We start from the raw sequence: 15,253 nt of genomic DNA on the forward strand, positions 1-15,253 counted from the left end.
AACATGTACATATCGACGCATTTCCGCGAAAGTATCGTATGTCTCTTTTTTTCGAAATTGAGATTTTAATGCCAAATTGTTAGGCACCTAATGTCTCACTTCCCTGTGAAATATTATAACTGAAAGCCCTATAGTTCCGATAAAAATTAAGTTTCAATTTTATCGTATGTTTCAATGCTTTTCAATGTGCGCGCGAAATTATCGTATGTCCATACAAATTTTTTTTCATTTGCACTGAAATACTGCAATCGCACAAAAATACCGAATTACAAAAATAAAGAAAAAGCTTCTCCTGTAAAATTTGATTTTTCAACATACGATACATTCGCGGAAATGCGTATATATGTATATTTTTATTTAAGAAGTTACGATAAACCGTTGTGCAGGATGCACTACCAACATAATAACGGTTATGTCGATGAATGACGAAAATTTATTACAGTTTATGATGGAACATGGGGTAATTCTCAGTGAAAAATTTGCCCGAACTGCAGTTCTCCATGCCAGCTCATCTGCGAGGATCGCGTTCCCTCTCACTCGCAGTTTTTTTTCAGTTGTTAGAAGGTGAATTACGTAGTAAAAATAAGAAAAAGATTCGTAAACGCTGCAACTTCAAAGTTAGCATAAAGAGCAACACATTTTTCGAAAACTCACACGTTTCGATTACTTCCGTGTGTCATTTTGTGTTACTCGAAATTTTGGGTGTTTTACAGAAACTTGCGAGAAGGAACTCGGGTGGAGTAGAAGAAAAGTCGTTGATTGGGGCAGTTATTTGCGCGAGGTATACTTAGATTGGGCTACTCGGGTCGATTGCGGCAAACTTGGTGGTCCGGGTATGATTGTCGAGATAGACGAGTCTAAGGTAGGGAAAAGAAAATATAATCGCGGGCGCGTCATCGAGGGGCAGTGGATTTTTGAGGCTACGAGCGAGAGACAGACGATTTTTTGTTGTTCCTGTCGATGTCCGAAAGAAAAATACCCTTCTCGAGATTATAAAAGAGAAAATCGAAGACGGAACAACAATAATGTTCGACTGTTGGAAATCGAACGATTGCCTCAAAGATGAGGGTTATCGCCACCTTACGGTCAACCACTCAATAAATTTTGTTGTTCCCGATACAAAGGCAAACATCCAAACCATTGAACGGTTATGGCGCGACCTTAAAGATTGGATACCCCAATACGGCAGAAAAATGGAGCATAATTCTGGGTATTTGGCGCGCTTTATGATCAAAAAATATTTTCCCGACCACATTCAGCGCATGCATGCAATTTTCGAGGCAGTAGCGGCAATATAACCGCCTCAAAAATAATGAATCGCCCGAAAAAATTAATTAATTTTTTAATTTCGCAAAGTTCTATTTATTTTCTAATTTTAATTTTTTTTCTACTGGTTCATTCCGACGCAGCTGATTTCGGATAGATTTAAAAAATCTAATTGCAAATTTAAACAGAGCTTTACGAAAGTTATGTTAATCATGAACAATATACGTAAATACTTATTAAAAAAACAAGTTAAATCGGAAAAATTTTCTCAGAATTTTATCATTTCGAAGAAACTTGTTACGAGTTTTGTGACAACAAGCATTTGAATGTGATGTGAAGATGTGCCCGACCATCACAATTGAATTACAAGTCACAGATACGAGCAGTGTTGCCATATTATCTATTTTATTGCTAGATCTAGCTAATTGGAAACTGCAAAAGCTATATATATGCTATTAGCTAGAATTCTAGAATTTTTTTATGATTAAATAGTACCGATAGCGCTTCGATCCTTTTTATAGTTCATGTGCGAACTTAGTTCGTTCACTCATGAGCTAGATACAAATTGTGAAATTGTTAAACGGTGAAGAAGCTGTTGAAAATATTTCAAAAGACATGTTAAATAATGCCGAAAGTTATCTATAAACAACATTTTCGCGACGCGTGGTTGCAGAATGAAGAGTTTAAGGATTGGATACGCAAAGATGTGACAGATACAACGAAGGCATATTGCAAGTGCAGTTTTGGCGCGAAGCTGCATGACATCAAGTCGCATGCAAATCAAAAAAAAAACAAAAACACTTTTCAATGAGCGGCAGCTTTCAACTCCAGTTTTCAGCGGGCCCACTAAAACATTGGAGCAGGAAGCAGCATTATCATTATATGTTGCGGAACACACATCTATAGCCCCAATAGATCCCCTCAACCAATTATGCGTGCAAAAGTTTAAAGAGTGCTTTGCAGCTGCATATATTAAACTAAATGCACTAGCATTATTTCTAATGTTTTACCAGTTCATTTCAATGAGGAGCTACGTAAGGAGGTGATTCTTCATTCAGTCTGCTAATAGATGAGTCAACAAACCTTAGCGTGACAAAACTAGTTGGTATGTAAATTATATTTTTAATTTTAATTCATGTGTTTATTTTATTTTTGTGTTTGCGTTTATTTATATAGGACTTGCCATCAATTTTTTAAATTAATTTCCCCAATTCCCCCCCCTTGGAACCACAGAACCTGAAAGAAGCAAAAAATGCTGTTATGACTCCGTGTTTCTCGCACAAACTCAACAACAGTATTTCAAAGTCAGTACGATTAATCGAAAACGTTGCCAGTGCCATACGAGAAGTCGACAAATTCTTCAAGAACTCATTTCCAAAACGTGTGACCGTATTAGCAAAGATACTTGGTGAAAAAATTGTCCAGTTGTGCGAAACAAGATGGGTAGAGAGACACTATGCTGTCCTTCAATTTGTTGCGAAGTTACGGTTGATCATCGAAGCTCTGTCAAAAATCTGTGAGTGGAAGAACAGAGAAACAGCAGGCAAAGCAACAATTCTCCTATCGGCTTTGTGCAAGTTTGAATTCATCGTCGGGCTCTTCTGTCTCAGCGACATTCTATCGCTCACCCATTCGCTCAGCGTAGTTCCTCAGAAGGAAGCAATTGATTTGGCGAAGGCATCAAAAAAGATTAAGACGTTGCTTGCCACGTTGAAAAAAAGAGGGAAAAAGTTGATGAAATATTCCGACTAATTATTGCTGATTCCATATAATCAGATTTAGCTTGTATCGTGTGTAGTTTATTTTCTTAGTAACTCTACTTCTAAAATTGCACTCGCTTAATTCCAATTCGCTGACAAAAGGTCGCCATAAGAATCGTTCGCCAACTCAGAATGATGCCGACCTTCAATGTGCCGAGTCCTCTCACATCGACGCTGCTCTACGCAATTTGCAGAATAAGATTTGAAACCGTGATATCGCGACTGTCAGTCTCCGTAATTTGAAAACAAAAAATAAACTGATGCCAGCTGAGATGCTAGAAATTATTGACAATGTCTGGACACCGCAAACAACATTTAAGTTTCCTAAATCTAGTGGAAGGAATTTGAGTTCCTAAAGACAATGGTTAATCGATTACTCATACATATGTTATTCTGCTGAAGATGATGGTGCCTATTGCAAGTACTGTGTTTCATTTAGAGTTTCAACTGGTGGGATGTAATAAATTGGGTCAACTACTTGTCAAACCATTTCGTTACTGGAAGAATGCAAGGGAAGCTTTTTCGATATACGCAGAAACTTTTTACCATAAAGAAGCAGTGCACAGTGGTTCCTCCCATAGGACAAAAGTAAAAAAAGTCATAACAAAAATTTACGAAAAGTAAACAAATCGTTACTAAAATGTCCAAGCTTTTTCACTGCAAACTAGATTTTTCTGGAAATCTAACGGTTCTTTCTAAAAATATAATTGAAGCTGTGAAAACGTGTTCATTTGCAAAGCGCATCTGAACGCATCGCGAATATTTCACAACAAAAGCGAACTTCAAAGTGTTCAGTCAACTAATTACGCTGCCCAATTTAAATTATATAAAATGGATTTTGAAGTTAAAGGTATTATTTTTAAGTTTCAATATTAATAAAAGCTAACATGTGTTGTCGTTATTATAAAATTATTTCTTCACTTTGTTATATTTTTAGTATCTTTTGTATTCGTCTTTTTTATGTTTACGTAAAGTTTTAATTGTGATCCCCCAAGATTTCCCGATTCATTTTTTATTCAGTGTATTTGTTAATATATTAAAGTATAAAAAAAAAGGTAAAGCTAGCTGCGGATATTTGCGGATGTGTGCATAATCAACTATATTCTAACATCGTCTCTTTTTTTCTTCAAGGTCGATGCAGCTGTTTTGCATTGTAGTTCTTTGTGTTCGTCTTTCGTGTTTTATGTTCTTATAAGCTTTAAATTTGAATTTTAATAACGTTTTTCTTTATTGATTTAATGTTGGTAGGTGACTCTTCTCAATGTGTCTTTACTCGGTTGTACATATTCAGTTATTGGTGTACAGAAATCGGCACCAATGCAGAAAAATTACGAATGTCATCGATCATGTAAACGATTTAGAAAATTGTCTGAAGAAGAAGGTTCATGAAGCACGCTATTACACGCCATTACACTCCTATATTCGTTTTTTTGAATACTTTTTGCACGTGTCATACAGACTCGATCTGAAGAGCTGGAGAGTTAATATTCCAGAAGGAAAACAAATACTTTTGACAAGGAAATCCAATATGCAGAATGATTTTCGCAATCGAATGGGACTCATTGTAGACAAGCCTAGGAGTGGAGGAAGTGGCACGTCAAATGATGGAAATACGGCAAGAGCGTTTTTTAAAAATCCGAAATTAGCAGCTGAAATAACGGGTATTGATGAAGACGTTATAATCCTTATAATCCGGTGTTCAATATTGCTGCAGTGTTTGGCATCCGGTTACAAAATCAATGCGCCAAAATTTGGAGTATATGCACTTGATACTGCCAGAAAGCTGATTAAATTGTATCCATGGTACTATCTTCCACCATCCGTACACAAAATTTTGGTTGATGCTCCAGATGTAATAAATTATGCACTTGTGCCGATTGGTGAATTATCTCAAGAAGCGGCAGAGTCTAAAAATAAAGTTATCAAAATGTTTAAAAGGCAGCACACCCGAAAGACTTCTCGGATTGACACAAATATATGTAGATTTGATGCGCAGATTACTTCTGAGTTCGGATCCATATATTACCGGCCAAAGAAGGCTCCCACATTCTAAAAAATCCGTCTTATCAGCATCAGCATTTCAACTACTCGATGACTTCAACTAAATATATCTTGCTATTATTTAATTTTTAAAATTTTATTTTCTTTGGCTATAATTTGTATTTTATTTTCTTATTATTGGGGGGACGGTGGCCCAGCAGGTAGAGCGCTGGTCTCCGGTCCGGAAGGTCCGAGTTTGAATCCCAGGCTCCCCGAGAAAAGAAACTCTCAATAGAACTTATCGTCACTCCTAGATGGCGCCAAGTGGCAACCCCACCGCTAGGTAGAGGTTTGAAAACATCGAGATTTTAAACATCGATGTTTTCTAACAAAATATTTTATAACATCGAAATTTCCGATGTTTTGGAGCGAAAACATCGATACTAATCGATACATCGAGCAAATTTTTAACAAAATAACATAAGTTTATTCAAGTATTATACAAAGTTTAAAAATAAAATAACAATTAATTAAATTTGAGATCCATATTTCTGTTTATAAAAAGTAATTTGTCGACAACGGCAGGCTTCAGCGAGCACCTTCGATCAGAGATGAGCTGCCCGGCCTTGCTGAACATCCGTTCAGATTCGCATGATGTGGCTGGAACGCACATATGTTTCTTGATCATAACTTTCCAAATTTCTTCGTCAGTGTTCTAAAAAAAAGAAAACAATTAATTTTGGTAATTTTGTAGAACATTTTCAAAATACCTTCCAAAAATGCAAAGGATTCAGATCCTCGTCGGCATTTGCTTTAAGCAAATATTGCCTTAGCAAAATAATTGCATCTGCTCTGTTGGAGCTGGGCTTGGATGCAATTTTGCTTTGTAGAAATTCAAAACGTGCTCGTTTTGGAAGATCGGGTGGTGTTGAATGCGTATTTGAAGATATTGAGGACAATTTTTCTGAAAGTTCTTGTTCTAAAGCCTTTGCAGCTTCGTCGGCATTAAAAGATTGCAAAAAACCATCTTTTTTAAAACGAGGGTCAATCAAAGTTGCTATTTTGGGTATGGTCCTTTTTTCGTAAGCTGCGAACCGTTCAGGCAATCGTTTTGATATTTGTTTTATGGCTTCTTTGGCACACTCAGATTTAACTTTGCTACCAAGATGATACATTTTTTGATGAAGTTCGGCTATCACTGGAATTATCAAAGAAACAGTTACCGTTTTATTTCCTGATACTTGCAGAGTTGCATCATTAAATGGTTTCAAAATACCTATAAGCTCGGAAATTGATTCGATTTCATCTGACGACAACGGAAGTGGAGCTTTAGGTGAATCGAGAAGTACTTTACCAATAAAGGCGTTTAAAATTCTTATCCGCTCCATCATTAAAAATGCGCTGTTCCATCTGGTAGGAACTTCTTGAAGTACACCCAATGGCTTATCTACATTTTGCGCCTCTTTCAATTTTGCATTTGCCACAGTGCTTGATTTGAAGAAAGACACTATGCGCTTGCATTTAACAAGTATATCATTTAAGCTCGGCAACTTTAAAACTTCTTGAACAACTAGGTTCAACGTGTGTGAAAAACATGGCAAGTTTTTTATTTGCAGCAACTCGCAAGACTTTTTAATTGTGGCATCATTGTCAGTTACGATGCACACAATTTTGTTGTTTATATCCCATTCTTGGATCACAGCTAATAATGTTTCTGCTAAATTTTTTGCTGTATGGTTTGTAGACGTCAAAAGTTTACGCGTTGTCAAGACTGCCGAGACTAAATCGAAACTTGTATTTATAAAATGGCAAGTTACTGTTAAATATCCGTCTAATGACTTTGAAGTCCAGCAATCAGCTGTCAAAGAGACATGCGCTACGTTTTGTAAAACTAATTTTAGACGCTCTTTCATATTGTTGTAGTTTTTGTCAAGAAGCTCATAACGGAAAAATTTTTTGTTCGGTATTTTGTAACGCTCATCCAACAAATTTATTAAGTCCCGAAAATCTCTGTCTTCTACAAGGCTGAATGGCTGCAAATCAATTGCAATCATTCGCACAATAGCGTTATCTATTGCATTTTTTCGTGCCGAGCCGTTTTCATACATTTTTACGTTTTTCACAAAATTTTCAAGGTTTGAGTTTGAGTTAGAGTCACACCCTTTTTTTAGTTCGCAAAATTTATGGCTATTTTTGAGATGATGAAAAAGATTCGTGGTGTTACCTTTTGTTTTTAATTTGGCCGAACAATGGTTGCAAACAGCCTCTTGGCCGCCTGCACATTTTTTAAAGTGGTTCCACACCAACGAAGCCTTGCTACGTCGCTTACCCACGTGGTTTTGCGGTTCCTCAACATTCTCCTTTTCTTTGTCATCGGTTCGATCAAAATCTTTTTCATTTGCCGCAACTACAAAAGGAAAAGAATATAGTTAATAAAATTGAAATAATGTGGAGTGGGAACACAAAAAATATAATTTATTGTTGCATATGCGCATATGTGCATATGTGCAAATGTGCATGTGCAAGTGCATGTGCATGTGCATGTGATAGATTACACTCATTAAAACTTACCTTTTAGAAATCTGTCCATCGTTATTCTTCATATGTACGCTTTCAACACCACCAATCAATTTTCCTGATATACGCTAAATTTGAATGATTATTTATTAGTATATTTAAGATAAAATAAATTAAATTACTACACAGCTATTGGTACTTACCTTTCGCTGCTTTTTCTTATTGTGAAAAATAGTGATGGGGAAAATTTGAATTCAACCATCGATGTTAAACAAAAACATCGATATTAACATCGATGCTGGAAATTATGCATCAATGTTGGGTACTCTATTTCAAACATCGATACATCGGTAAAACATCGATGGATCGACAAGCCTCTACCGCTAGGATAAGTCGCGACTCGCTACTGGCTTATCACCAGTTCGATCGAAAACCAAAAAGATAAATGAATCCTCTACAAAACTGTAGATGCTCTATGCTCCCGGGTGGAGTTAAAGAATGTAAATTTCTTATTATTATGTTTTTTTTATTTTTATTTTGCTGTAATTTACTTGTAATAATTTAAACTAAGGAATTAGTATATATGGACGATTAATATTTGTGGGCGCCTTGTTCTTCTTAAAATATTATTTAAATGTGAAAATACTTTAATAAAAAAAAGTAAGAAACTGAAAATAGGAACGCGTTCCAAATTTGGTCCGATATTTTGTATGGAAGCTATAGGATATAGTCGGGCGACATGTACAATTTTTTTCTATAATTAAAACATTTTTATAGAATTTATGGGAAAATTTTGTAGCAATATAACAACTTGAAGTATTTTTGGCCGCAACTCCCATACTGGCGGAACCACTGTGCTGCAGTGGAGTGCATACACAAATTAAAAAATTTTAAATATATTATAAAACGCTGTTAAACCAAAAACGATTGGAACGGATATTGTATATAATGGTATATACTTTATTTGTGAAGATAAATATATAAATAATTTTTGCTGTGTTTCGTGTAAATCTTTGTTAAAAAAGTGTGTCTTTTTAGTTCATATATGTTGTGCGTTACAATGTTTATGTAAAGTTTTAAGTTTTTCCCCCCGGTTGCCCCCAAATGAAATGTATGTGCCGTTATTTACTAATATTTCAAGATTATAAAAATGTTTACATCAGCTGCGGAAGCCTGCAGATGCACTTTTGCTATAACAAAATGCAACCTAACCTCATTGGAAAATCCGTGAGGTTTTTCACGGAATTGAAAATGATTTTAAATTGGACTTGCGGTGTAGCAGCCTAGCTGGGGATTTTCCGTCACGAAAGAAGACGCGAAGACGAATCGATATAAAAATGCTATTTATTGCGCGGGCGCAGCCAACATAGACGAGAGATTATGATCGACTGACTCACACGAGCAGTGCCAAATTCTTACGAAGTTACAAAGTTTATCCGTATAAGAGTAAGAGTAAGAGTAATTTACAAGCTAGGCTTAGAGTACAAGAACTTCATTTGACTTTAATATCATCTACTTCAGTTTTTCTCTTTACTTATAATTATGTATTTATTATTCCAAATTTGACTGCTCCAACACTCATTTTCCAGTTGCTCTATCTAGGAGGAAATCATGATTTTGTTCTGTGTCTGTTATGTTGTTGTTGTCGTTTTAGTTTCTTGTACTTTCGTTTTTCGCTTTGTGTTTTATGTTTTAAGATTATTTTTTCGTTTAATTAGTTAATTCTCTTCCAAGGTACTTATAGTCAATGCGAGTATTCTCGGAAGGATATTTTTAACATTTGGCTTAAATAATGCGGTACACTTGCCCAAAGAACTAGAAATGTGTTGGATGCCTTAATTAAGAAGATAAAAAATAAGGGATATGAGCCGGATTTGGAAGAATTTCAAAAACAAATAAACTATGTTTGTAAGAAGCTTGCATCATTTTGGCAAATCGTCAAGCGGAAAGAAGCAATATTTTCGAAAAAATATTCTGATTGGCTTGAGTGAAAATAAATTATTATTTTAAAATGCCATCGAATGATGGCAACACAGCCAGAAAATTCTTTAGTAATGCTGAAATATCTTCCGACATAACGGGAATTGATAAGTATTTAATAATTAGAGTCGCAACTTTGTTGCAAGAGCTATCTACGGACTACAAAATAACTTCTGCAAAATTTGGCGACTATGCTCTAGAAACCGCAAAGCAGCTGATAACTATCCCTGGTTTCATCTTCCCCCATCGGTTCATAAAGTTTTACTTCATGCTCCTGATATTATAAAACATTCTATATTATCGATTGGAGAGCTTTCTGAAGAAGCCGCTGAGGCGAGAATTAAAAAATTTCGATTGCAACATACACGCAAAATTTCACGAGTCACCTCAAACACAGATTTATTAAACAGATTACTTTTAGGCTTTTCTATGCTTGTAAATATAAGCCTGATGTGACCATTAGAAGTGATTTTATGACTGCTCTCGCATGAAAGCGCCACCACTGATGCAATTGTTTCTATGGAAGCTATAGGATATAGTGGAACGATCCGGAAAGTTTTTTTAGCGGTAGCACATCTAGAAGTATTTATGACCGCGGTTCCATACCAGCCCGGCCACTGTGCAGCGGTTTGGTGTGCAGTTGACTTACTGTACAGTGAGTGAAACTTCACGACTGGTACATACACACATATATCTATAGTTCTCGTGTGTATGTATGTCCGATTAAAAAATTGATTTGTTTTTTCGTTTTAAATGTATTTATTATAAAATAAAAAATTTAGAAATTATTTATATTTAAATTTAAACTAATTATAATAATTAAATTAAATTTTTGGCAACAGAAAATGCCCTCTCCGATGCTGCACTGCTCGCAGGAGTTGCTAATATCTTGCAGCTAATTTGATAAAGCAGAGGAAAACGGTCCTTATTTATTGACCACCACTGCAGAACATCGAAATCTTGACTGTACGCTTTATTTACATTTTTATATGTTTGAAGTTCATCCTCAATGTATGAGAAAATGTTGGTGCTATGAATAGATTCTGAATAATCTGCAAATATATTATCGATTTCTTGTGAAGGTTTAATTAATTTTTCAATGTCATCATTTTGGCTATTTATATGAATATTAATCATCATTTCTTCTACGTCTTTAAAAGTTTGTGCCTTTTCTAATTCTGAGAATTTAGTTAAAAAAAAACAGGGCAATGTTGTGATATTTTTTAAAATTTTCTATAACTATTGAATCTAAGTACTCTAAAAGCGTTAGTTTACATTTTTTAACTATTTCTCTATCATGTTCATTTAGTAAGGATATTTTTTTAAGTTATTGATATGTGGAATAGTCAAGTGCAATGCTGGATAATTGCTACCCTCTAGCTTTTTGGAGCAACATTCAAAAGGTGCAAGAAGGCTGACTATTACGTTAATATTAATTAAATTTATATCTGTAATTCTTGAAATTTCATTTTTATCAACCAAAATCTGCGAAATTGTATTTTAACAAAAATCACTTTCAACTTGTTATTATATATTTTCTTTATTATTCTTTACTATTCTAACATTACTCTTTTTACTTCACTGTTCACCGTTACTTTACTCCAGGGGTGCTCAAATTCGTCTTATGGCAGTGCGTTTACTAACACACCCACAAGAAAACGTGTACATATGTAGCGGCGCGTTTGTGTTGGGGCGCAGCTGTGCACTGAGATTAAATTGTATACATTTTAGAATTTCCGTTGCATCAAATATATAAAATTGTTTTAGAAGGTTTTTATAGTCCGGAAATAGACCTTCAACGCCGACGCTTTCGACTTGGCTACCTCGGCTACCGTTTCCTGATTTGGGGTTTCTTCCTCCTCCCCTTCTGAATCAGGCTTCACGGCTCCACCAAATAAGTTTCTCCCAGAACGGGCTGCCACCTTTTTGCAGCTTTCATTCCACTATTCTCAACAACTTTTTTACTGCACTTTTACCATTTATGAAACGAAATTAATCATATTTATTTATAAAAAGCTTATTTAACTTTTCTTTACAAATATTTTAGCTTCGTTTTCATTTTATAAGTATTTTTAAGTGGTTGTTTTGTTCCACTACAAGTACGGCAGCACTGACGATAACTTTTGGCAATAGATTTATCGGCCCCTTAGCAAAACGAAAGTTGTTGTTGCCGACGACAAATATTTTATGTATGAAATCCAGATGGGGTCAGAAAATAATTATTTAAAAAATAAATACGAATTAGATTAACCTACTGATGATGTGAAATGAACATCAATAGACCAAGGAGTCAACTATGTTTTTCCTTTTGCAATTAAGAACCGAATTGATGTAGAAAAAGGCATTTACTTTTTTTCGACAAAAAAAACTTGCCCGTTTTTGAAAACGAAAAAATCTTGTGAAAGTGAAAACGGGAGCACCAATTCTCGTTTTTGAAAACGAAAACGAAAGAATCTTGTGAAAGTGAAAACCGGAGCCTGCCTGAATATCTAGTCTTCTAATATATAAAATTCTCGAGTCACAGTTTGTGTTACCATACTCCTCCGAAACTGCTATACCGAAATACCAAAAATCGCATATAAAGTGAGTTACTACCTCATCACACTGACAAAAACACGCTACCATAGCATTTTAAATCAATTTAAGCTGCGGCAAAAATCATTCATCATTAAGTAAAATCGTTAATTCTGTTTATGAGTGTTTTGTCCAGTGAGCAATGCCAAGAAGACGCAAAGGGGAAGATTTGAGCCATGATACAAGTACATAGATCTCGAAACATGCGAAATAGAAGATCCGAAAGAATCGAAGAACAAAATACTAATGTACGTGTCAGAATAGCGCAATTGCATCAAGAAGAGCCAGAAGAAACACGAGCAGAACGCAATGAAGTCAGAAGATTAGAACAACGACAATCACACCGTTTCACAGTCAATAGAGGCAGAACAAATGACCATCAACGACAACAGGTACAACGATCATTTATATCCAGAAATTGAAACACCACCTGAACCATTGAACGGCTTACTTATCGGCACGGATCCAGATTCTAACGTGTTCCTGAAGTCAACTCGGACATTTAATTCATGCTTTCAAATGACATCGTTCGGAGCAACAGAAATAGTTTGAAATAATATACTATATGCTATAATGGTCAAAATTACAATTCTACATTCAAAATTAGAGGCAAAGTTTATCATAAAATGGGCTTACAACTACCAATGCCAAACAAACCACATAAATTCTTACAAATCTACTTTATGGGCGGCGAGGATTCCGGAAGCGCACTTGCCAATCACTTGAATGGACGTTGTGATTATAATAACCTTGATTCATTTTTTGCCAGACGCAATTATAATAACTTAAAAATAATGTTTGCCTTTTGTTATTTTTATATTCCCTCATAGTTCACAGCTCTCCAGATGACTTTATAATACATAATTTTAGAACTGAGTGCATTTTGTACCGAAATTATTAAGTCTTCTGGTGGCAAAGCAACGTTTGCCGGGTCAGCTAGTGATATATAATATGTACTTACAATGTGTCAATCTTCCTTTTTGAGCCTTAGAGATTAGAGATGGAAAAACATCGATGTTGCACGGTGTTGCATATGTTTCAAAAATATCGATGTCATCGATGTTGGCATCAATGTTTCTCCACCTCTACCGCATACTCCCTACGAGTACATATATAATACAAGTGAGTGAAGAGAGCGTTTTTTTTTTTATTTATTGATAAATGTGGAAATTTCATTCGAATGATTAGCACACTGTTACCAAACTGGCAGCTTAATCTAATCTGTTTGTACAATATAACATAATACTAAGTCTAAGAGTTAATTAGGGTAGGAAGTCAGTTCAAGATTTTTTCGATATTTATGTATGTATATTGCGGCTGGTAAATTAGCTATGTCAAAATCCGGTCCGATAGGTCTTGAGGGTGATGTCGTTTAAGTCTTCTTTTGACTCGGTTGCTTGGTTCGGCGCTGTTAATAGCACCGGTGCCAAGTTTTCTGGCTAGGCTATTCAGGTGTTGATAAAGCCTGAATTTGGACCTTACAGCCAAAAGCGAGCTTATTGCGTGATGCGAGAAGACAAGCCATCCGAGCAAATTTAGCCCTGAAAGCGTGTTGGATTCACGTAATGTGATTGCTAAAAGTAAGTTTTTTGTCCAAAGTGATACCGAGGTACTTTTAGCAGGAACGGCTGGGATTGGGCTATCGTTGAGGTTGACTCCAGGGCAGCTACTTTGGAGATTGGTAAACGTCACATTGGCACATTTGTCTGCGTTTACTCGTATGTTCCAGTCCATAGCCCACTGGGCGTCCAGATCCTCCTGCAATGCAAATGTGGCAGCCAAGATGCTTTTGCTTTTTGTGATTACAGCTGTGTCATCAGCGTTGGTCGCAATTAGCACATCTTGCTCTTCAAGTTCAGTGATTGGAGTTTGCGTAGGCATATCTGAAGCACAGATGAAGTATAGATTAAGGCCAAGGACGCTACCGTGGGGAACACCGGCAGAGATCGGTTTGGTGGAAAGTGCGTTCTTCCAGAAAGCTTTTCATGAGCTGGAATAGCTGCGGCGTAAACAGACTTTTAGATTTGTACAGGAGCCCAGGCACTATAGTAAATTTGACAGGTTTTCGTGGCCCAAATTAAAATTTTTGAAATTAACAAGCGTCAACATTTTTTCTTTTGTATTATTGTATGTATTAATATAAAAAAATATGCATTGTCGTCAATGGATATTTGCCAATTATTAGGTGACCAGTTTGATGGCAAAGTTCTTCAAATTTTTATTGGCAGCTGACAGGATAGTGATATAAGTATATTTCTCATGTTAAAAATAAGTTGTGTATCGACGCCAGTTATTTCTCCGAAAGCTTCATTTTTGTTGAATGTACTGCGTACAGTATTCCCAACATTTGTGCTTCCGAATCCTCCCTGTTTAGGTTGGTCAACTTTCAGGGACAGCATTTCCCAAACATTCGCTGAATATTTTTTTTTTTCGCAACACAATGCTTTTATTGTCTTGGCTAGATATTCGCTATTTCTTCACATCCATTTTATACCCAGCATGAAGTACGAATTCAAAAACCTATTCCAACAATGTAATGGACTTAATCCGTGTTTTATATTGTGGATAATTGGAACAAGTTTCATGCACTTAAAATTGTTGTTACCAAGAAAATCTTTAGGTGTCGCAGTGTAGATTGGGCAAGCTTGGTAAGATTTCGTATTTGTTAGGGCATTTAGCACTTTGGCATCAATTACAGTCAAATACAATCTAAACCTCAACATATACATTGCCTTTTATTGAGATTTACTTAAATAGAATTTAATGCACTGATTTCCCTTTCCATACGTATGTTCTCATCTTCAATAACTGTTTTGGATTCTTTAAGAATATCTGTTTTAAAACGTATCCAATTTGCTAACTTACTTACTTATTACTTATTGAAAGAACGGAAATTTGCATAATCGCGAAAAATGAGTTTTGTCCACGGAAACGGGTCAAATTCAACATAGTGCCAGGGTGCCACACTCTGTCGAAAGCCTGCTGGATGCCAAGGAAGGCAGCAACTACCTACTTCTTCTCGAAGGCTTCTTAAGCAAAGTTGACAACTCTGTGCAACTGCTCTGGAGTTCCATCGTCAAAAAGGTCTTCACCGGGAGTTTTCTTTGGTGAAAGTTTTCCCACAAGGTCTTTCCCCTCTGTCAGTGAGACAGGATAGGCTCATTTGAAATGGAGAT

At 35.8% G+C, this 15,253-nt stretch overlaps 1 protein-coding gene across 3 annotated transcripts; it reads right to left on the minus strand.

Annotated features, from left to right (window-relative positions):
* Nucleotides 1-5,514: 5,514 nt before the first annotated feature.
* On the minus strand, nt 5,515-7,737 carry LOC108101060 (E3 SUMO-protein ligase ZBED1-like). 3 transcript variants are annotated; one of them, XM_017205265.1, is made up of 5 exons: nt 7,727-7,737; nt 7,578-7,651; nt 7,231-7,413; nt 5,777-6,204; nt 5,515-5,721 (listed from the first exon to the last, which is right to left on the minus strand). In XM_017205265.1, the coding sequence occupies exons 2-5, from the start codon at nt 7,594-7,596 to the stop codon at nt 5,533-5,535; spliced, it is 819 nt and encodes a 272-aa protein (XP_017060754.1). In that variant the 5' UTR covers nt 7,597-7,651; nt 7,727-7,737; the 3' UTR covers nt 5,515-5,532. The 3 variants fall into 3 exon arrangements, with proteins under 3 accessions (XP_017060754.1, XP_017060740.1, XP_017060746.1); XM_017205251.1 differs by having other exon boundaries at nt 5,777-7,413; XM_017205257.1 differs by lacking the exon at nt 7,727-7,737 and having other exon boundaries at nt 5,777-7,413; nt 7,578-7,699.
* Between the last annotated feature and the right edge of the window lie 7,516 nt (nt 7,738-15,253).

The sequence above is a fragment of the Drosophila ficusphila genome, unplaced genomic scaffold (genome assembly GCF_018152265.1).
Source record: "Drosophila ficusphila isolate 14025-0441.05 unplaced genomic scaffold, ASM1815226v1 contig_636, whole genome shotgun sequence".
NCBI lineage: Eukaryota > Metazoa > Arthropoda > Insecta > Diptera > Drosophilidae > Drosophila > Drosophila ficusphila.

Bases quoted from the DNA above. Each gene is read 5' to 3' on its own strand.
- LOC108101060 (XM_017205251.1), bottom strand. The intron at 5,722-5,776 runs GTATTTTGAAAA...TCTTTTTTTTAG, and splicing joins ATCCTTTGCATTTTTGGAAG to AACACTGACGAAGAAATTTG.